Source organism: Drosophila subpulchrella, unplaced genomic scaffold, assembly GCF_014743375.2.
Source record: "Drosophila subpulchrella strain 33 F10 #4 breed RU33 unplaced genomic scaffold, RU_Dsub_v1.1 Primary Assembly Seq141, whole genome shotgun sequence".
Lineage (NCBI taxonomy): Eukaryota > Metazoa > Arthropoda > Insecta > Diptera > Drosophilidae > Drosophila > Drosophila subpulchrella.
The window spans coordinates 111,489-134,768 of NW_023665482.1; the positions used below are offsets into that span (position 1 = coordinate 111,489).

General features: G+C 43.3%; 1 protein-coding gene across 1 annotated transcript; it reads left to right on the forward strand.

Moving 5' to 3' along the window:
* Window positions 1-491: 491 nt before the first annotated feature.
* On the forward strand, window positions 492-22,905 carry LOC119558804 (high affinity cAMP-specific and IBMX-insensitive 3',5'-cyclic phosphodiesterase 8-like). The gene is given in 21 exon segments (XM_037872068.1): window positions 492-735; window positions 1,399-1,534; window positions 6,388-7,047; window positions 7,107-7,191; window positions 14,147-14,227; window positions 14,230-14,261; window positions 16,299-16,355; window positions 16,437-16,642; window positions 16,773-16,832; window positions 16,900-16,954; window positions 17,035-17,133; window positions 17,267-17,377; window positions 17,442-17,611; window positions 17,693-17,903; window positions 18,876-19,043; window positions 19,106-19,204; window positions 19,262-19,510; window positions 19,582-19,804; window positions 20,362-20,519; window positions 20,585-20,855; window positions 20,915-22,905. Coding segments are annotated over 19 exon segments (2,853 nt in total). The 5' UTR covers window positions 492-735; window positions 1,399-1,534; window positions 6,388-6,777; the 3' UTR covers window positions 21,163-22,905.
* Window positions 22,906-23,280: the final 375 nt, after the last annotated feature.

Below are 23,280 nucleotides of genomic sequence, written 5' to 3' on the forward strand. Positions count from 1 at the left end.
AAACAAGTCTTAATCGACTTAATATATAGGAATTTTTCTTTGGTGACTCAAGGTCTGTAAGGCACTATTTGTTTTTGAAAGATAATAAAGTTTATGAAAGTACGGAGCTTATAATTATGCTGGTCGCTTTCCAAAAAGTATCTTTGAAGTCGATCTATCGTTAGTCACGCGCTCAGCTCCAGTGAAGAGAGAGCTCGCTCTCCATGGGGCTCTCTCGCCGCTTTGATTTCTTTTCTTTGGGGCCCGCGGCTACGGCTCTTCGCTCTCCGGGGCTCTCGGGGCCTCTCCGCTCCGCGATTCTGTGGCGACTTCTGATTCTTTCGGGTCGGATCGTACTGCCTGCCAAGTTCAGATACAGATACTAGTACTCGCACTCGCACTCGTACTTCTCCTCGACTGTCGCTTGTCGCTCGTTCGCTGAAATTTTTGTATCTCAGAGATTGTTTTAGTTTTAGTTTTCCTTACACATTTGATTCTTCTGTGTGTTCGCGTTCTTCTGGCCTCTGGGCCTGCCTTCATTGCCATTGTTTCGGTTTCGGTTCTGTCTCTGTTGAATTTCGTATCGTATCGTATCGTATCGGCTGAGCGAGAAATCAGTTTGACGTTTTGCTTTGACAAGCAACCGTCGTCGATCGGGGGATCGTGGATCGCGGATCGCCGCTGAATCTCGTGAATCTTGGGCGTTCTTTTCTCGCCGTCGCCGGTCGTGTTTTTGGAGCAGAATTTTCACTGGCCGTAAGCGGTAGTATACCACCCAAAAGTTGCCCGAGTCCAAGTTGCACCACCCGCTGACCAAAGGCGCACCCGAAAAAATTTAGTTATCTCCGTTGCCGCAATAATCGACAATCATATTCCCCCGATTCCCCCGATTTGTGATCAATATATATAGGTACTAGTGTGTGTGTTGTGTGTGGTGTGCCATATATTGGGGGTGCGTGTGTATTGTTCAGATTGAGTGTTGGCAGCAGCAGCGGCCGTAAATGTGAGCCAATTGTATCTGAGAGATACAGATACGTTGGCGGTGTTATCGCCGCTACTGCTGCTCCTACTGTCGTGACCGCGCTATTGTTATTATTTTTAATGCATTGAATTTGAGTTTTGCAGTTTACAATTCGGTGTATCCATATAATATATATATTATATATATATATATATATATGGTCGATATGTAGAGTCGCGATTGTACATATTTTGTTGTACAATATCTTGTGCGTCAACAACAACATCCGTTCTATGAACGTGACCCCCGCGCATTAAAATAAATTCTAATTTGTGGAAGAAAAGAGCAGCAGCGAAAATGTTTTGTTATTGTTGTTGCCATTGCGATGGGGCAATATTTATTATGAGTGCGTGTGTCTGCCCATTGTGTTCATGTGTATTTGTTTAATTTATATCTAGAATCTAGAGTCTAGAGACTGATATAAATATTAAAATAAAAAAGAGGAGAAGGAATACGTATATACGTATATAAAATATCAGAAGCAACAGGCGGCGAGGCAACAACTACCAGCTAAACGACAAATTTTTGGTTTCGGTACGTCAACAGATAATGTATTGTATATGTACTTAAGTTGGACATACATTTTTTCGGGGGCATTCGCTTAATTTGCGGCCATTCTCTGCCTACACGGGTTTACACAGGCCCAAAAGATACAAATCAGTGGCTGATGGGTGCTCCCCGTCAAGGAATACATATATCCTTAAACCCCGAGGCGAAACACACTAGCCACCTTGGAAGTGTCAACGTCTGGTCTTTGCCCTCCAAAAAAAAAGATCATAAAATTAAATGAAACGAAGCAAAATAAAATTGAAATGGAAATTTTCATGCATCTGGCGTCGCGAAAACATTTTGCAGTTTCAAATTTTTAATTTAACTAACTCACCTGACTGACGACTGACGACTGACTTCTTATAGGCGCGACGGAGGCACATAAAAATCGCTTAAAATGTTGTGGGGGGCTGCAGGTGAGCAATGATGCCCATATTGGCCATAAACAATGTGAAAAATATCATTTCGTACTTATAAACAAGCGGCGATAAGTTTGCAAATTGCGTTCGCATTTCGCTTTTCGTGTTTTGCATTTTGCATTTCGACGCTGCCAAACTTGAAAACTTTTTTTATACATTTTTTTTTTTGTTCGTCGTTTGCTAGTTTTTATTTCGGCCATATCCCGCGTGGACTGACCCATTTCGTCGATTATCTAATGGCTGTTTACTATATATATATGAACACTCGCATATACGTAGATTTCTTTTCGTTTTCACTATCTATGCGATAGGCTGTCGCCCAATCAGTTGGCTGGCTTAATTAATTCTCGATTTTAACTGTTTATTAAAATGGATTGTTGGCGCTGGCAGAGGTGCCTGCCATTGTTAACAGCAAATAAATCCGAGTTGCTCGCGTGCATACTGATTGGGAGTTTCCAAAAGGTACGCTCGAAATGTTTATTATTACTGGGGTTATGCAATGCCACCCACTTTCGCTTCACCTACCCCCCCAAACCATCCACTCGTAACCCCAAAAGTGCCATAGAGTCTGCAGTTCGTCCAACTTTATGCTCAATGTTTGCAATGTGCCATTTGATTATATGTACTTGTATTGTCAACTGGGGCAATCATCTATACAGCTATGGTGCCCTCTCTTTCGTTTACGAGCACTCGGTCTCCTTCTAATCTTCCAGGTTGCGACACTAACACTACTTTTTCCCTGCTCACCCATCCCATCTCCATTTTGTTATATCTCACTTGAGATCGGCATTTGAAATGCAAATATCCAACTGAAGCAAACTCTTTGAAACAGCCGGAAAAGTCCCCATAGATATTGTAAGCAGTCGTGATACATATATATCCTCCCGTATGCCTATGTATGTTGGGGAGCTCTTTCATGTTCATGTTATTAATTAGGCGGGGTCCAACCTTCCGCCTGTAAGCGATTAGTAGCTGTTCCATTGTGAGGCCCCAAGGCCCCCGATCTCGAGGATGCTATGGCCATATAGCGGACACTTCTGACGCACGTTCTGAACATGAAAATCATCGCAAGACCACCGGCAAGGTTGTCCATGCTTGGAGGACGCACACGAGATAATAATGGGCCATTACGTTCTATATGGATCTACCCCATGGCTGCCCTTTTTGGAAAGAGAAGTCCATAGTCGCGAAACGTTTCATTGTTGCCTCAGGTTTTAATTGGTTTTTTTAGTGGGTTATGATTTATATTTTTGAAATAAGTTATCTCATTCAAAATATATTGATATGATATAACATTTTTAAAACCATTTTTGATCAATTTCACTTAGGTTCTTGAATTCTAGTTAAAACAATTAATTTGTTAAACAAATTACTAAGAATTAGACAACCTACTATGATTTATTCCATATTTTAAAACATTTTATTCAAGACCTCAATTGAAAAACTAATTAAAGGGTGAGAGGTGTATTTTTTGTTGCCGCATTTCCTAATTAACTTTCAACTGATTTTCTAGCTGTTTATTTTGGGAAGCAGTCTTGAATTATGGCAGGCCGTAAACTTAAATACTCCATTTCAACACCTGACTTCAAGTCAAATTAGGCACTCGTAATGGATCTCCGTAGACTATACATTATTCGCACTTTGTTTATAGTAGGCGATCGGATTCCTATTCCAATTTTGATACCGATTCGTATTCGGATCAGTGTGTGCATGAAAAGTAAACAGAAAGCCGATGCCGAGTGATCGGCAGCTGCAAAACATCAGCGGGCAAAAACTATTAGATACAAAATTGCTCGAATGCGCTGCCCCATGTTCCATAGTAATCTTTATTTTTTGGTCTCGGCCAGCTTTCCTATATGGCCCGGCTCCGGCTGCCAAATACCAACGTTCTCGAGTACATATTGGTAGGAAATTCTATTAGGGGGCCTCTCGCACACAGGCGTCCTGATGATGCTATTATCCGAGTACCCACAAGCACCTGCATACTAATAGCTTCGGGCTCGGGCCAAACATCCGTGACTGGCTGCATCTAATGAGTTGACGTTCGGGGACTGGGGACTGGGTACTGTGGATTGGGGACAGGGAACCGGGAACAGGGACCGCTAATAGAATTTGGCACTCCTTGGCACTCGAGCTTTTAGTTGCATACCGAGAGGCGCCGAGGCGCCGCACAGGAACTCGAGGCCCCGATTATACGGCATGGCCTGGCAACGGGGCGGCTGAGCAATTGCAACTCGGCCTCCTCCTTCTCGTTCTAAACAAATTATGTTACGTCCACAGCCTTCGTTATTTATTTGAAAACTTAAATGATGCCGAGTGTACGGCGAAAGGCATTACTTGTTCATTTTAATATGGTCGGGCTAAAAATAATTTGTTTAAATCAACAAACACACCATAGACTGATGTGTGTACGCGAAGCTGATTCTCGACATCTCTATTGTAGTATTCTCATTGCCGGGAATGTGGATGAGTTTGCTTGGAGCTGAATCGGAATCTGCACGGAGAGAAAATAGCTTATGGGAAAGCCGAGACTCAAGATAAATGTGACCTTAGTGAAAAAAGTAATTTGGACTTTGTTTCAAGAGCAAGGTCACACTAAACGTAGCTTAAGGAGTTTAAGGCAGTTAATTAAGATAAACTGGGCTAGAAATTTTTAAATCAAATATTCTCATATAGCAAATTACCCCTTCTCATAAAAAATTCCAAATGGATGACCAATTTTAGTGATATATCTTTCTCTGTACTTATGTTGCCGCCTCTGTTCTCCCTCTCGCCTGTCTTCCTGTCTTGTGACGCCTTTTGTCTTTGGCCCCAACAATGCAAACGGATTCAGACAGTGGGACGACAACAAGTGTCCTTATGGATGAGGATGTGTTTATGTACGAATGCAGATGAAAGACAGCCCTTCCCTTTAGCAAGTCAATCAACGTCGCCGGGGATAAGGACTATCTTTTCCGCCGCACATCCCCCCTCTGGAATTGTTTTTCCTTCCCCAGAGAAGGGACATAAGACATTTCACTCGCAGGAGCCGAGCTCCAATTGCCACTTGAAGTGGGTACGACTTTCGGTGACTAATCTGAAGTGTTCCCAATGTCTGTGCTCTCTACTACCAACTCCCTACTCCCCACTCCGTTTTCCATATCAGTTGATTTGCTTCTTTCGCTTTCGTTCGAGTTTTATCTAAATATTTAAAATTGGTTAGCAAGACACGAGCGAGCGACAGAAGGCTTTTCTATTTGCCTGCCCCAAGATAAAGCCAACTGACAGCCGGAATGAGAACAACAACAAGGCGACATCGACATCCCAAAGCTGTATTATATATGACACCCTCAAATCCCCACAAGTCAATTGTTTGATACGTGCCACCGAGGGTTCAGACTATCAAGTTCCGCCAACTTTCGGGACGCGAACTTAATATGGCAGGCAGGAGTCGTAGTGAAACGCAAATATAACTCTGACTGGGCATTATTCATATGCAGCCAGTTGGTCACGTTCAAGGGCCCTGTTTTATTTTTTTGTACTTTCCGTACTTCTTTTTCTTCTTCTTTCGCCTTGGCTCCAATAATCATTGCCAATATTTGGGCTTTTATGAATTTATAACAATCGCCAAGAGTATTTGACAATTTGTGCGGGTGCTCTGTCCATATTCGATGAGAGTTTCAATGAAACTTGAATGGGGGGACTCGAAAATGGCTTTCGTAATCGAGTTAAAATACCAGATATGCACTGCAACTCGTCATTTATCACTTTGGCTTATCAATGTCAATTAAACTAGTTTAACTAATTAAGCTGGGAATTATCAAAATAAGAAAGAAAGAGCGGGAAAGCGAAAAGTTAATGTAGGTCAGTGCTGGGTAAATTACTGTGTTTGAGAGAATGGTTTAATGAGATTTATTTAATTTCGGTTGCTGGTTCTTTCTGAGCATATTTAAAAGTTATCTACCCGGAGAAATCTGGCAATACCTAAAACTTAGGAGTTATGATTGATTACCAAAGATAGAATCAAAACTAATTTTGGGCAAAAAAAGATTTATCTCATTTTAGGTAACTTGTCTTCCAAATGTTTTAGGTTAGAATTTCCACATTTTAGTTAACGCCAATTATTGGGTGTTTTCTGGATGTAATATAGTACAGAACAAATGTTCTTAAAGTATTTTTGAACTATTGTTATAAGTTATTAAAAGGCATTTAAGGTTTTAAAGGGCATTTTATTATTTTGTATTACAAAACAGACTTGTATTACCATCACTAAATTCAGCATCTTATATAAGACAGGGGGTGATAAAATTATAGGAAATGCTAGTTTTAATAATAAATCTAACCCTTAACGACATGCAAATTATTCTAAAAAAAAAAAACAATTGCGCTTACCCGGTATTTCAATTAACCAAGCCCCCACTCTCCGTTCCCCTCTTGCAGTTCTGCAAATCATGTGACCAGTATCTCCGCTGGCCATCAGTCAATCAATCAGCGGACCGCAGCCCAAAAATGTTTCAATTATGTTATCGCCAGCAACAACGACATCGTCCAGAATCGAAACCATCGAATCAGAAGCCAAGCCAAATCCAGAGCAGCAGAAACCACAAGGAGGCAGCAGCACTGCCAAGGTCCTCGGTGGAGCGAGATTAAGTTGTGCAATTCCGGGAATCCTAGTCCTCCGTAGACCACAATCGGAACCGAAAAGGGAAAAGGAACAGGAACAGGAACTGGAAACGAAACTAAAACCAAAATCACAAGGCAACCGAGAGCAATTTAGCATAGCAACCGCAAGGGAATTAGCCAGGCCAGGATCAGAAGCAGGACTTCGCCATGGGCTGCTCGCCAAGTACCCTGCCCGCCCCCTCCTCCGCCGCTGGCCAGTCGGGCGAACGAGGATCCCTTCCGCTGGACGCCTCTGAAAAGGACGAGAGTCGACTGTTTTGCATCAAACTGCGGCGCAGTCGCCTGCGTCGCTGCAGCTGCGGCAACGTGACCTTGCAGCCACCCAGCGACGGAAATGGTAGCTCGACGGGGGATAACCTCTGTGGCCAGGTGCTCCTAAATCCGCTGCAGACCAAAAGCGAGGCCGACTACGAAAAGGTAACCAAATCCGCATGGGCCACCGTTCAGCTCAAGGAACTTTGTTTGTCTTCCACCAGCTGAGCACCGGCAAAAAGGACTCGATTGTAACGGTGGCCGCCCTGGGCAACTTTACACACAGCGTGGTGCGACGGGCCACTGGCAGTAAGTAATCCCCAAGAATTTACCATCCCCCCGAAACTTTAAGATCTACGCAGTGGTAAAATGATACGAATCCCAATAACCACCAATTAAAGTTAGGATAAAAGCAAAATTGGGTCTTAATATATTTAAGCTGAATTCCAATTTCTAGAAAGTATTCTAAACATTCAAGCCTAACCGAACTTTAGTAATTTCTCTAGCTTGAGTAAAAGTATGAATTTTCTAGTTCTACTAATTTCTGTTTCCTTCAAATCAAATGTTTCAAAAAGGAGTTTCCATATAATCCCATGCCTACTAATAACACCATTACTCTTAATAGTTTCGTATGTGAATCAGTGAATCATAAAATTAAACGATCATATTTTTTCCGGTGCCTTATGGAAACATGATCCCTATTGGCAGCATCATTTACCTAATACCCTTTAATGTGTGGCATCGCTTAGGTTTCGGTTACCTTCATCACTCAATATCGGCTAACAATAATGATAGGTGATAAGGAAGGCCTGCTATTGAGGAACTCGGCTTCTGTTTCTGCTTCTTCTAATCTGAAGTGAGGCTACTCCACCCTCAAGAGCTTCCGCTATGCTGGCTGATAGTACTCGTAGTGCCACTTATCAATGGGAATCTCAGATTTAGTTGCACGTTTCCTTTTCTTCGGATTTTCCGAAGATTTACGATGATCCAAATTCGAGCCAATCAACTCAAGTGGCTGCCATAACTTAGGCTAGATAAAGCGGGATTAAAATTTATTAGTGAGTTATAGGGTATTAGAAGAAAGTTCATTTTTAGAAAACCTACAGAATTTTGGATAAGAAAACCTTGATATGATTTTATTAGGAAATCTTGAAGTAATGACATATTTACTTAGTTAAAATCAAAAAGGTTGAGTATGCATCCAATCCCAGAAGAATTTCTTAGGGTGCTGAGATAAGGAAATTTTAGATTATACTATAGGTTTAAAAACGCTTTTTAGGACTAGCTGGGTATTGGAAACTAGTTGTAAAGTTTCAGGACGCAAAAGTTCCAACTAATATACAATGTTTTGTATAATCTTTGGTATAGGGTATCCGTAGTGCCTGGTGATCCCCGCTTTTGACCAGGTAACCCGATCCCCGACTCAGAAGAGTCAGCTGGCGCTTGTCGGAGATCCAAAGCGCAGCTGTTTTGTGTCTCCGTCCAATTAACAGTTCCCCGCTCTCCGCCCCACTCTCTCTCGCGCTCTCCCTCCCGCTCTTTGGAGCTCTGGGGAGCGTGAGTGAGCATCGGTGAAACTTGATCGCGCTCAGTTTGCTGATCGGATTGGAGGGGCGGGGATGAGTGGGGCTGTGGGTGGGGTGGCAAAATGAGAGAGTCGGAGAGCGAGCTTCGTTTATCGCCAAAGCTCCCGCTCTCTCTGGCGGTGTTGCGGCAACAGCTGCTCGCCATTTATGGAGTCATTTGTTGTAGATTCTTTCGCCGCGTCGGTCGCTCAGTCGCAGTTGCAGTCGCAGTCGACGTCGCTGCAACACATGTGAATCCCAGTGTGTGTGCCATATAGAATCGGAATCGGAATCGGTATTACCATCCACTGCTCAAGTAAAAACCGCTCCATGCAAATCCCAAAAAATCCGAAAAAAAAATGAAGAGCTTGCCAGCTGCAAACTGGTAGCCACGATTTGCCATCTAATGATTTTGGCCAAGTCGTGCCTATAACACGCTATATCGCACACAACATATAGCATATAACATATAACCCAGGGCCAACCAGTCGTCGAACCAAAGCGATTGCAATTAAAAAACGCATAGAGCCAACTGGAAATCATGTACGCGCTGAAATTCGTTGGCTGCATTCGCCTCAGGTGGAAAAAAACAGCTTAGCGTGCTCTAAAATACAAAAAAAAAAATATATAATCGAAATACAACAAAAGTGTACATAGCCGCGCACGAAAAAAAAGTGTTAAAAATCAAAACAAACTTCACAACTAAGTGTGCCAACAACCGCAGCAGAAACAACAAGTGTAGCGAGTAGCGATCCCTGGATAGATTTTGTTTTTCATTAGATTTACGTAGGTGCAAGATACAGATACGCAGATAGCAGGAGAATTCCTCAATTCCGAACCCATTGAGTTACACAGGGAGGGGTTATGAACACCCAAATCGTACGCACTGTGAAAAAATGCCAATTAATATGCAAAAATTCACATGACAATATCTGGTTTTGTGCCAGTCACACAGCCAGCAGCCGTATAAGAACAGAAGGAGAGCGAGATCGAGATCGAGATACGAGTATTACCAACTCACAGCACTCTTAAATTTTGTTTTTGATCAGGCCCCACATTTTAATTCAGCGATCAGCAGTCTCTCACGATCTCAGCTAGTCTCTTTCTCGAAAACCCCAGCCCCGAACCCCGGTAAACAATGGAACACCCACTGAATGGCGCCAAAACATCAATCAAAGCCAAAGAAAACAAACTGAACGATCACTCGACTCGACGCTACTCGATTCATTATAGGCGGCTAATCCCACGCGTCAAAGTTCTGCAGTTTATCAGTATTCCTCCCGCCCCCCTCATAAATTGGGAAATTGAGCGATGACGGCTGTGTAGTCACCACAATATTTGCTATTCGCCAGTGCGATTCTCGTAGGTCTTACACAAATTACGTTCAGTTTAGCCACGTGAAGAGCTCTGTGGGGAGATTAGATTACCGCTGGATACTCCCTATCGATGTGGGTCTACTACCCCTACTTATTTTGGCTATATGTCCAGCTATCGCCAAGAAGATCGGGCCAGATAGCTAGCTAGCTGGCCAATTTGATTCCAGGGCCGTTCTAGCCATTCTAGCCATTCCAAGCCCCCAGATGTAGATTGTGCACGCGTTTCGCCTATCTGTATCTGTATCTGTATCTGCATCTGGGCGAGAGTACCTGTATCTGTATCTGTATCCGAACCTGTGCCGTATCTCAGCCCAACGCACACAGGCTAAACATCTGAATACTATGAGCAAACCTGCCTGATATTATCTTATCACAAATTAATTGGTCGCCATGACAACGGCCAAAGGCGCAAAAGGCCCCAAAACCAAAAGCCCAATGAGATCGGCCAGTGAGACTGGCCAGGAGCCCCTAATCCGCTCTTTGTATTTAAGCCAAATTCGCTGAGGGTTCTTTAGCGGGGGGGGATGAGAGGGGGCTTTGGATGGAAATGCACCTGCCTTTCTAAGGCTAAGCGCCTTATGTACGCCCCGAAAAGTATCTCACGGATTGAAATGGCGACAGCCCACTAGACCGTTAGTTTTTGCCGCAGCGCACACTCGCAGTCACCATCGCAGTCGCTGCCCATTTCTACGCGCCACTGGCAGTTTGAAAATCCGTGCGAGAATTATCATCTGGCAAACAGTTTTTCATACCGGATTAGAACGGACGTCGGGCTCCGCGTTTTATTTCCAGTTTTTCCCTATTTTGCACTTGTGCCAATTTCAGTTTGCGCCCCCCACATCGATCGAGTGAAAAGTATCCCCTAAATATTAATATTTAATGAGCCCGCGTTCTTCCGCAATTCGTGTGTGACTTTGTACTATGAGCAGCAGTTTGAGCCCAGTTAGTAAGTAACTTGGGCTGGCTAAGAAAGCTAAGAGCTAAGAAAGTGTGTTAGTTATGGGTCCAGTTTTCAGGGGTCCCCCGAGTCATCCAGAGAGACGTCAGCGGCTGCTGGCCGCCGTTTATCTAAACAATTTATCGATTTTCGTTCAGATTACAACGCGTGTGCCCCTGCCTCCCAGACCGCTCCACTTTACTCCCAGGCTGCTCCGAAAAAAAAATATAACACAAACGATAAGATACACCCGACCCATTTGAATAAGCGCAAATATACTGTCCCCACTGGCGGTATATATACACTGATAAAAACATAGCGTAGTAAATTTAAAGAATTTGTATTCTATTTACACATTTTATCCGTTAACTGCGGTTTTTATAATATGATGTTAATTTAAAAATCCTTTTTTATGACTTAAGATCTTAAAAGTAAATATGATTAACATTGTTTTTCTTAAATATTTCAAATTAAATCATCCAATTTGATATGTTTTTGTTTTTAATTGAAATATTTAGTTAAAAACTCTGAGTTCCATATTTACTATTCCATTTTTTATCAGTGTACATATATATACACTTAGATCTCGTACTGCTCACATAGGTATATAGGCCCACTCGAGGGGTACGGGTTCGGGTGCGGGTACTTACTTTCCGTACTTTCCCTGGCTAGTTTTTGTTTATGCCCCACTCGGGCTATTTATATTAAGTGTGCTCTGCACACATGCTGCCGTATCTTGTGCGCTATATGTACCCACATATCCATGTATACGTATATATATATGCATGTGGGGCAGTTTATCATTACGCACTAATTGTGTGAAATCAATGCCGCAGCCAGATAAACAAACTATTGCACATAAATGACAATTAACATAATGCCACGAAGTAATCCAAATTTGTGTGACTTCATTTGCTAAAAAAATAGCAAAAACAAAATAACAAGGAAAAACAAAAGCGGAAATAAATAAAGAAAAGCGAAAAGCACAAACAAAATGATAATTTCCAGCCAGCCGAATTTGGCTGGATCGGCGACGACCACGATTACGACCACGACCACCAGTAGTGCCCACATGGGCCAGGAAAGTATGCCCAGCACTTGCAACTGTGGGGGAGTGGGCGTGGGCGTGGGAGTGGGCGTGGCCCCTGCCCCTGCTCTGGGTACCAGACAATCCCCATCTCCAAGTCCAGAGACAAGCACATCGAAAACACCAGCATCTAGCAGGGATTCATTAACGCGTCCGGCCTCCGAGTCCGAGCTAAATGTGGGTAAGGTTCCACCTCCTCCTCCTCCTCCTTTTCCTTCTGGGGTTTTCCCCGTTTAAGGAAAACTCTTTTGGGGCTTAAATTGAGTTTGATGATGTGGTTAACATGAGTGTCCCAAAAAGATGCCCTGCCAGCTGGGTTTTTGGCAATTAAAAATCAGCCTCAAAGTTTTCTTCATCAACTATATAGCAGCTCTAATTAAAGTTGCTAGCCAAATGAATTTCCACCTGTTTGGTCAGGTAACTAACTTCAATTTAAAAGTTAAGCTTTCTGGTGGCAGAGAATGCAAAAATTATAAGCAAATTCCAGGGGATAAAACTAAAAACTGAATTCAAATGAAAACATTCAAGAGGTGGAAAATAAAAATAAAGTAGAAAGCTTATTCCATGGAATAAATTAAGCTGAGTGAGAATTAAATATCATGCTGGAAAAAGTTGGAATTAATTAAAACAGTTTTCACAAAATGTAATTCATCTGAATGAAGCAAAAAATGAAAATACATCAAAAGCTGATTCCGTAGAATTAAATAAAGCTGCAGACAAATCGTTGGAAAATGGCATAGGAAAATTATAAATATACTTTTTGCAACTTTTTAGAATGAATGTGAATATCTAGGAAATGTCAATAAATTAATGTCCAGTTTTATTAGGCAATACAAAATTGAACCAATAAATTTGTGGCACATTAAAGTTATATATCATTTTAATATACCATATGGAGAAATAAGCCCAAGAACAAAACCCAAAATGACTTGTTGATAACTTTAATTTGCTTGCAAGGAATCCGCACAAAAGCCTCGAACAAATTTCGTTACACAGAAAGTTTGTTTGGTCAATCATTTGGGGTCTTAAAAATTGTTTGGGCCTAAGCATACATAACTTGCGAGAAGCCACAGAATTTTAATTTCCCCCGAAAACTTTGCCAAGGAATTTTACTTTGCGAATGCCTGAGAAGGTATGGCAAACTCCAATATGGATTGAATTTTCTACACAGATGTGTATAAGTAAACATAATAAGCAGGCAGATAGGTACTTCAATGGATTTTGTGGTTAAACAGAATGAACTATTGGTTTAACCTGTAATTTCATCTTTCCCATCGTTTATAAAGCTAGTTACCATGGCTTCCATTTGCGGAGGATTTTTTGTTTTAGCCTGCTTGCCACAGCACAAAATAAAGTGGGATGTGATGCCAAAGTCCCGACCTGTTTCTCATTAAGTGAAATACAATTTGTGCGGCTTAGTTCCTCCGGGGGTTCCGCTCTTAGTGCCTTCGTTGACAGATAGGAGACCCAAAAACGGGGGCTTCCGCCCCCAAGGACCTTTGTACCCTTTCGCAGGCACATGCGTGTGTGCCCGTTTATAAAGTGTTTCTCAAATGCCAACGTTTATAATTAAATAAAACGTGCAACAAGAGGAATTAATGTGCGTGCGTGTCCCTGCCAGAGTGTTGGTATATGTATATGTATTGGTACACTGATAAAAATAGTAGTAACTTTAAAGATTTCGTATTTAGTTAAAAAAAATTGTTCATAAGATTTTTGTTTATGTATTTCTCTTAAAATTTTTATAAATTTTAGGTACAGAAATATTAAATGATACAACTATAGTTAGTTTAAAAATTGTAAACTCTTTTAGTCATATCAATAATAGGTGTTCCAAAATATCCGGTTTGGCCTATACATTTTATTACTCATACGTACTGTTGCTTTTGATAAAATATATTTCTTTCATTTAGGTTGCCTCGGCCTCGATAGAAAGTCCATTGTATCAAGTTCAGACTTAAGTTTTATAATAATTACAAAACAATGTCGTTATTTAAATGAAATATTTCTTACTGGCTTACCAGCCGTATGAGTAATTTTTTAGAGAACTTTGGACCGCCTTAAAGCCCTGTTTTATTAATATTCCACTTTTCGTTCAGTGTATAAGGGATTGTGTGAGTGTGTGTTTGTGTGGTGACCATTCATTTTGATTGTGGGCGTGCTGTCGACAGCCACGAAGTATGCAACGCCCTGCGAGCCCTTGGAACGCCCAGAAATGTAGCATACTTTTCAGAGAATTTCCCCGCCTCTAAACGATTTCCCCCCTTTTCTTGTTCTTATTTCCGTATTTTTCTCACAGGCACAGGCACATCGGGCACCAGTTCATCCGGCGGCGGGAACAGCCGTCCAGGTCACCGCAAATCATCGCTCGCCCTCGCCCTCACCCGGAAGATGAGCCGATGGACGTCTACCAGGTGAGTGGTCGGCCAACCCGGGCCCCATCCCTATAGCTACTATGACCACAATTCGAGGGGGAACCGAACTGAACCACATGGTTGTTACGTCTTTTGATAAGGCATATTTATCTTATCACAGGCGGCACAGTTTATAGAGAGCGCTGCGCTTTTCGGTTTACATTCGGCTTTAAATAGCCGCTCACCCATACAGGCCCAATGTTTTGCCTATAAACAATACGCTACCAGAGAAATCAAATCAATTAACATTGAAGGTGGGAAATCAAAAGGCAAAGAATGAGATTATACCCACGAATCGAATCGCGGCGACTCAGTCCGTTCCGTTTTGCAGTCCGGAGTAGTTTCGACCACAAAACCTGTGAATTGTTTCCGAACCAATTCCAGTTCCATAGATACCGATCGAGATACAGATAGAGATAGACAGAGATCTCGATCGAGATTGTCGCATTAGTTGGGAGACGGCGTGGAAAAGTTGGAAATGCCACTCGCGAGGCGTTTCTATTCGTGTGCTCGTCTAGCTTATGCAAACAACTTGTTATTGATCTAAGACATTGGACCTCAAGTGGCGAGTGTAATTGTCGCTGTTGTCCATTGTTATTGCGATACGGATTTCGGTGCGGATTGTTCACTTCACGCTCTCTCTCATTGAGTGGCCGAGTGTTGTTTTAATTATAAAACAGAATGCGCAATTGTTTGCCAAAATTCAGTAAAGTCTTTCGCCGCAAGTCCTCCGCGAAGTCCTCATCGGCGGGCCGTGAGAATCCATCCAGCGAACCGGACTCCGACGCAGAGCCCTATACCATATCCGATCGCAGTGGCGATAAACGTAATGAAAGAACCAGACCACCTCCAGATGACGATAGCAGCCGGCTGATAAGCTCTGCTCCACTATGATTTGACATGTGCGCGATTCGCAAAGCGATAATGAAAGTAAACGATTGCGACGACGACGACGACCAGACTGCAGAGTGACGCACGCGGAAGCTCTGCGCACGGACACGGGAACACAATGGAGGGCGGAAAGGAGCGGAATCGCCAAGAGGGTCCGCCGGAAATGAAAGTGGAAACGAGACGACGCGACAAGACGGACGCGACATGGGAGGCGCAAAGGGAGAGAGATGCGACAATTCGTGTAAAACGCCCGAGGAATGGAGCGGAATACGAGGCCAATGGGAGGCCGAAGGTCGTGACATAATGACCCCCTGCGCCGCAATACCAGACCATTGAGTGTGGCCTTCAGTGGTGGTGGCGGCGTTGGAGGACGCACTTCTCTGCAGCCGGAAATAGTCGAGGTCATACGCAGCCTGGACGTACCAGCTCTGCTGCTCAACAACCTCAACCTGGAGGACAGGGAGCGGAGTCACCTGGTGGAGGAGGAGGACTCCCCCTCCTATGACCCCGATAACGCAGTAGTCCTTCGTCGCAAGGTCAACTGCCTGGAGCGCAAATCACACAGTCTCTACGAACGACGATTGCCCAAGGTGCCGAAACTCCATCTCTTGGTGGCTGGCAAAAAACAATCAACGGAGGAGGAGGAGTTCAGGATTTTTCAGGTAGCTAGGTAGCATTCAGCATTCAGCTTTCCCGGGAATTTCCAACTTTTCCCAGCTTGTCTCCATCAATCTGGCGCCTTAGCCCAAGTCTTATGTATGTCGTGATACATTTCCGATTACATTTTCATTCCTCTGATTGACACTGAGCTTCAGCTGCTGCGAAACCAACCCACCTTCAGCGGATTTAATGTGTTCTCGTATTATAAATCTGCAGCACACGAGCGTGTGGCGCACATAAGTCAGAATCAGCAGCGAGCAATTTTATTTTAATTTATCATCATTTAAGCGACACGAACGACACACACGCACTGTAGCTCCCGGGATGGGTGTACAGATGTACGGGGCAACGAAGCGGGTTAAGCCCTCTTATTTTGACGACAAAGCCAGAGGAGCTGCAGACTTATATTAAATTTTACACCTTGTCTCACCTGCTCTGACATCGCCCCCCCCCTGATTTTTTTTTCTTTCTTATATCCTGATGCAGCGAAATCTCATGGACCTGAAGTATCCAACCGTACTACCACCGAATCCCCCACTTAAGGTAAGCCCTCTTTGGACCACTTTGATCATGGGGCAATTCAATCAGTGCAATGGCTTTGAACCCCCCCTCCACCCACTATAGGCCCTCCTAGTTTTCCACAAATCGGACAGCATCTGCGAGGCGGTCACCGCGGCCTGCCAGCGCCACCAGCTGGACGTAACGCTGGTCAAGTCCAAGGAGGAGGCATTGGACACCCTGCAGAAGTCGTATGCCACCGCCCAGTGCTACCACCTAATCATAATTGATGCGCGTTCCACCAAGAACCTGGATGCGGAGCATATTGCAAGGTGGGTAAGGTTGAAATGGGTTTCGGGTCGAGTCTTTTTTAGGGTTCGCCCAACTTACCGAAACTTTTTACAAACTTTTCCATTTTCATAAACTTTTCACTTTGCTATAAAACTTGCCTCTTCCCCGCAGAACCATACGTCACACACACGGCCACCATTTAACGACAATAATTGCAGTCTGCAAGAAGAGGTGAGTAGTTGGGTGGGGGGTGGGGCAGTCATTTTCCGCTAACGACTTACGACGACTACTTTTGCAGTTTCTTCGAAAAGGATGATGTGCTAATTGCTCTATTGGACGCTGGCGTTAATAGAGTAAGTTTCCTTTAATTGGCCCATCACGGGCTGAGGGAAAACAGATGCTACAACATTGCCACATCTTGGGTATTCCACAGTGCGTAGCTGAGACGACCAACCTGGCCATGTGCAGTGTGGAACTGAAGCAGATACTGCACTCCATCATCCGGCCGCACAATGTCATGTCCACTCAACAGGTAATCGAGTTAATGTCCCTGGGCGCCCTTCGCAACTGCAAATTAATTCAATTAAATGGAAGCGCTGCCCGGCAGGCCAATGAAATTGCAAACCCCATACATACAACCTCTCTTTTGCGATCCCAACCCACAGGCCCTCTACACGGCACTCCATCGGTTGAAGGAGGTGGTGCTCATCACGGACGACTTGCTGAGGATTCAGTACGCCAACCGTGCCACCGAGAGGCTGCTCAACATGCGGCTGGTAAGTGGAACCCGGGGATTGTTTGCCATTGCGGCATTAATGAGATTTCCGCGTTGGACAACAGGACGAGATCATTAGCAAGCAGCTGGAGGACATATTCGTGTCGGACCTGTCCACCATCAGTGAGCAGTGCAAGAACATCAAGGAGTTCGATGGCATACTGACGGTGCGCAGGAAGAGCCAGGAGGGTATCCCTATGCACGTACGCGTAGTGCCCGTGGCCTGCATAGGAAGGTGAGTGGCTAAAAGCAAAAGCGAACGTCCATCCCCCCACCCACCGAAACCCTTCTTAATTGCCAATTTACGTCCCTACAGCGCACCCACGCATCTGATTTTCAACTTTGATGTGCCCGGCGGCCAAATGGATTTCATAGCCACGCTGCCGCAGCCCAAGGAGGCGCCTCGGGGCTCGCTGCACTCGGTGCGGAGGTGCAGCTTCGATGTACGCTCCATCGCCTCGGACGGATTGCGAAGGACCAGTTTGGCCAAGTTGACATCGCTGCCGCTGGAGGCCCCCATCACTAAAGTATGACTCTGCCTCACATTTGGGTTGTGGCTGCAGCACGTTGCAAGTTTGGGAAGGGCTTTTGGGGAATGCCTAAATTGCTAAATTGTCGTCCGTGCCTGTGCCGTGTGTCCTGGTCCGTGGTGTGCTGTGGTGTGTGTGTGTGTCCTGGTGTCCTGTCATGCCCCGTAGCAAATGCAGCAACAGCAACAGCAGCAGCAGCAGCAGCAGCAGCAGCAGCAACTGCAGCAGCGACAGCAATAACATTAGCAACAATATTTGCACAAGCACTTGCACAGACACACAGACCATCCCCACACACGCACATAAACGACACAGGCACCGACACACAGTGAAAAGCGCTGGGAAAATGCATTTTCCGGCTTGGAGTGGTGCTAACTTTGACTATCGCTGTTTCGAGATGCAAAGACAACAGCAGTCACTCTGCTTTTAATCATCCAATTAGGCACTCACATTTCTGTAATCTACTTGAAAGCATCTAGAACAGATGGCGCCCAAACAGTGAACCTTAATGAGTTGCGAGGCTAATTAATGATTTGCAACCTCCAAGCCGGACTAGTGCAGTTCTGGCTAAAAACGACCAAAAAGTGGGTCAGTTTTAACCAACATTGCTCCACTGTTCATTCGAGCTCCTAATTCGTCATATTAACTTAACCCCAACTAATCCCAAATTCAACAGTAACAGCACATTTAAACCAACATGTTTATTCTCTTTTTATCTCTTAATTGTTATGTTCTCTTTTTTACTTTTATGTTTTGTGTACTCGAACAATGAACCAACTCATAAAAAATATTACCAAAAAAAAAAATAATGTACCAAACTGTTCGTTCGCACGTTCGCTCGCTCGCTCGAATTGCTCGCTGTGCGTCGCTAACCAAAATATAAAAAAAATTAAAAAATGTACAAAACTCAAAACCAACAAACACAACCGAAAAACAAAAAAATCGAAAAACTGCGCACTCGCACATTAGATAATCAATTTACTATCACAAGTACAGGAGAATTGTTCGGCCGATGAGGCGCGTCTCATAGACAAGGTCTTGGAGTTCCTGAAGCGCGAGGGACTCTACAGTCCGCAAATGAAGGAGATACGAACGGATGATCCCATAGCCACCGATCTGATTGGTGCCCTGCTAACGGTGAGTTAGAGAGTCCTACTTAAAATACTTATATTTAAATAATAATATTAATACATTTTCAGGGACCCAGCGTGTACTCATCGCGCCGCAGCTCGAATGACTCCATCATACGCACTGGCAGCTCCACAAGAACTGCCACTATAGTGCCCGCCAAAATGAAGGTGCTTACTTCATCGATTACCCATTATGATATAACACTAAATGCTTTTTTACTGCAGTCCAATCCCATCATTATGGAACTACTTGACGAATCTCTCAGCTGGGACTTTGATATTTTCAAATTGGAGGAGATCACCGACTACCATCCGCTGCTCTATCTGGGCATGGAGATGTTCCGCCGCTTCGACGTCTTTGCCACCTTGAACATCGATGAGAACGTTTGTAAGGCCTGGTTGGCCGTAATCGAGGCCCACTACCGCAAGAGCAACACATATCACAACAGCACCCATGCCGCGGATGTCATGCAGGTGGGTTATTTCACTACTGACCTTTCTTAAGGTGTTATATTTTAACATTCTTAACCCCTTTTTACCCCTAGGCCACTGGCGCCTTCATCACCCAGTTGACCAACAAGGATATGCATGTGATGGATCGCATGGAGGAGGCGACTGCTCTAATTGCCGCCGCTGCCCACGATGTGGATCATCCGGGCAGGTCATCCGCCTTCTTGTGCAACTCCAACGACGCTTTGGCTGTGCTGTACAATGATCTGACAGTGCTGGAGAACCATCATGCAGCTATTACCTTTAAGCTAACCCTGGGTGAGTAGAAAGAGGAGGGAATATTCTAAACCAACGTTGAAAATGAGTAATTCATGTAAAGATGCCCATATGTCACCAAGAAAAGTTTGAATTAAGGCGACTTTGAATTATGAAATACATTTCTTAGACATTTAAAGCAACTTGAAGTTAGAGAAGTTCAAATTATGGAAGTGATACATACTATACTTTCAAAGTTAGTTTTACTAACTTTAATGTCAAAAGCCGTAATAAAACTAGTATTCCAATCTCATGAGTCAGTTAAGATCAATTTATTCTCAAATTCTTTAAATTAATATCAAGTATTTTCGGTTTCAAGACTATTTTCTTCTCGAAAAATGTAGTCCACGATCGCTTCATATCGAAAAACAAACTCAAAAGATCTTTAGCTTTGATTTTAAGAACATTTCTTCTTAAATAAAAGAAAAAATCATATTGAGAACATTTGATCTTAGTTCTTTTCTAAATGCATATTCTAGTTTTAAAATATTTCAAATCTGTTAGCGAATAAAATATGTATACTAACCCACTTATAATCTTGTTTATGGCTTCTCTTTCAGGCGATGATAAGATCAATATTTTCAAGAACCTGGACAAGGAGACGTACAAGTCGGCCCGCAGCACCATCATCGACATGATCCTGGCCACCGAAATGACCCGCCATTTCGAGCACCTGGCCAAGTTCGTGAGCGTTTTCGGAGGCGAAGAGCCCCGTGAGGTAAGACTGAATACATATCTCTACTTAGAAACGATGAGATAGTAAAGATTTTAAATACCCCACAGCACAATCCCCAGACGGATGAGGAGACGTCGATACTCATGCGCCGCATGCTGATCAAGGTGGCCGATGTGAGCAATCCCGCCCGGCCGATGCAGTTCTGCATCGAGTGGGCCCGTCGCATCGCCGAGGAGTACTTCATGCAGACGGACGAGGAGAAACAGCGCCATCTGCCGATCGTGATGCCGATGTTCGATCGGGCCACCTGCAGCATACCAAAGAGCCAGATCGGCTTTATCGAATACATCATACAGGACATGATGCACGCCTGGGAGAGTGAGTTGAACCCTAGAGATCCACCATAACCACAGCTAATATCTAAATATCCCTTGCAGGCTTTATAGACATGCCGCAGCTGATCACCTACATGCAGATCAACTACTCGCAGTGGAAGAAATACGACGAGCAGGGCGTGAACACCCTGGCGGAGATCATGGCCAAGCAGCCGCCGGTGGGCAAGATGGCCAACTCCAAATAGCATACGGCCTTCCGGAGATTGTTCTCGGGTCTACTGAAGCCACTGCCGGCCCAGGCGCCGGGCACCTCCACGATTGGCGAGAACGAGATGGAGGACGTGCTCTAGTGACGGCGTCGAAGGTCCTGCGACGTCTGACTCCGGACCCGCAGTCTCTCGGCCTGATCCTCTCATCCCGGTTTGAAACCCATCTACAAGATTTCGCTCCCTGGACTGCCCACACATATCCACATCTCTCAACGGACCAACGGACCAGGGGGGGCGGTACTAAATGGTGTGCCAAGTGGTGTCACAAAAAAAGGCGGTATCATACATAAAAACAAAACCATAAAACACAACTAACTAAGGCAAACAAGTAAACAATTATTGGGCTGGACTCAAAATTAAATGTTTAAGATGCATCACAAGAAGCGAACTTTCTATTTCTATATAAATATATATATACCATGTGAGTCTGTGTGTGCGTGAGTGTGTATGTCCCCCCTCCATACCCTTATAAATGTGTATGTGTTTAGGCTAACAAAAGCAGACTAGCATGCTATGCTAGCAGGTTAGCAAGCTAGCATACTAGCAAGAAATCCCACAGCATATTGACCAGAATATATATATGGCGTGCGCTCAATTGTACCTGGCAACGGTATAACGTATAACAGTATAACGGTTCTGGTAACGCTATAGCGATATTACCAAAACCAAGTGTTACAAGCATGTAGTTCTCTCCCATCATGAAGACAATCTCTGTTGAATACTGCAAGGCCAAGTAAATATATAGTATAATTGCTGTCCAAGTCGGAATCGTTGGTATCGGAATCGAAATCGGATTTGGGTTCGGAACGAGTACAAGGCCATAGCTAGACGAAGACTATATACATACACACAATGCGTGCGAGATCACGAGATCGAGAGACAAGCACTAAATATAAACTACTATCACTATCGACTAGCTAACAACAACTACAAGTAAAACTGAAACAAACTAATTCGAATCCACTCTTGAGACATATGAAATCCTATGGGGCCCCTTTTACTACCTAATTATCTAGTTACCTATTTTCCTAACTGAAGAAAAACGCGAAACGATGAGCTATCCTAACTAATACTATTAATGTTGTTTAGCTTTCTAAGCATACGGTATGAGAAATCAAACTAAACGCAAATGTTTTACAATTAAGTGAAATCCTTTTTGAAATCTTTTTATCTAATTGACTGAACAAATTACATATACATATATAAACCAGATCTATTAATACGAATTGATAATATGTTCTTGTTATAACTAAAAAAAAAAGAAAGAAAATGAAATGAAATGGAAAAGCAAAATAATATATACAATATACAATTTATACAACTTTTACGAAGCATATTATATATTTATATATGTCATACGATATCGGCATTCATTCACAGAGTTACAGTAATTTGTATGTGTTACCAAGGTGTTAAATCCCGTGCTTCAGAATGTTTTGATAGAAATTATATACACGTATACAAGTCCCTTGAGATCGACCTCCTGAACTGTGTAGCCAAGTCGCTGGCCTGGAACATCTAGAACATCCCCACTCCCTAGAGGGTCGACCTTTGACCCAGCCAGTCCGCTCAACCCGACCAACCACACAATCCACCCACCAACCCACATTTTCCGATCCCACACTTCACATCACCACTCTGATCACATTAAAACAGAATATGAAAACCAAAACTGAGCGATAGGAGAATATAAATGTATATGCATATTCAGTGTTGTTAATATGTGTGTGTTTCAATTGTATGTATTGGATTAAATCGCGTAAATTACAAACAAGCAAAACTGGAATATAAGAAAACAAAATAATACGTGTTATGAAGAATATATATGTATACATAAAATATATATACATAGATACGGTACTACTATATGTATGTTTCTGAACACAAAATGATAAATCTTTACATACAACTATGTATATTTGTTACATCTGTTTGCTCCTTGCAGGTTAAGGATTATAAATGTTAAGATTTAGTCAAATTTATTGTAAAAACAAAAAACAAACACAAACAAGAAACAAAAACAAAATGCAAATAATACAAATAAAAATCCAACAAAATGGAAATTATCTACAAAAACAAAGCAAATGCGGGGGATTGGGTCAAGGTTGAAATGGAATCCTATCCCAACATAGTTGGAATGCCAAACTGTATATCAGAATCTAGCTTCGATCGTTAAGCATCATTAATATTTCACTCACT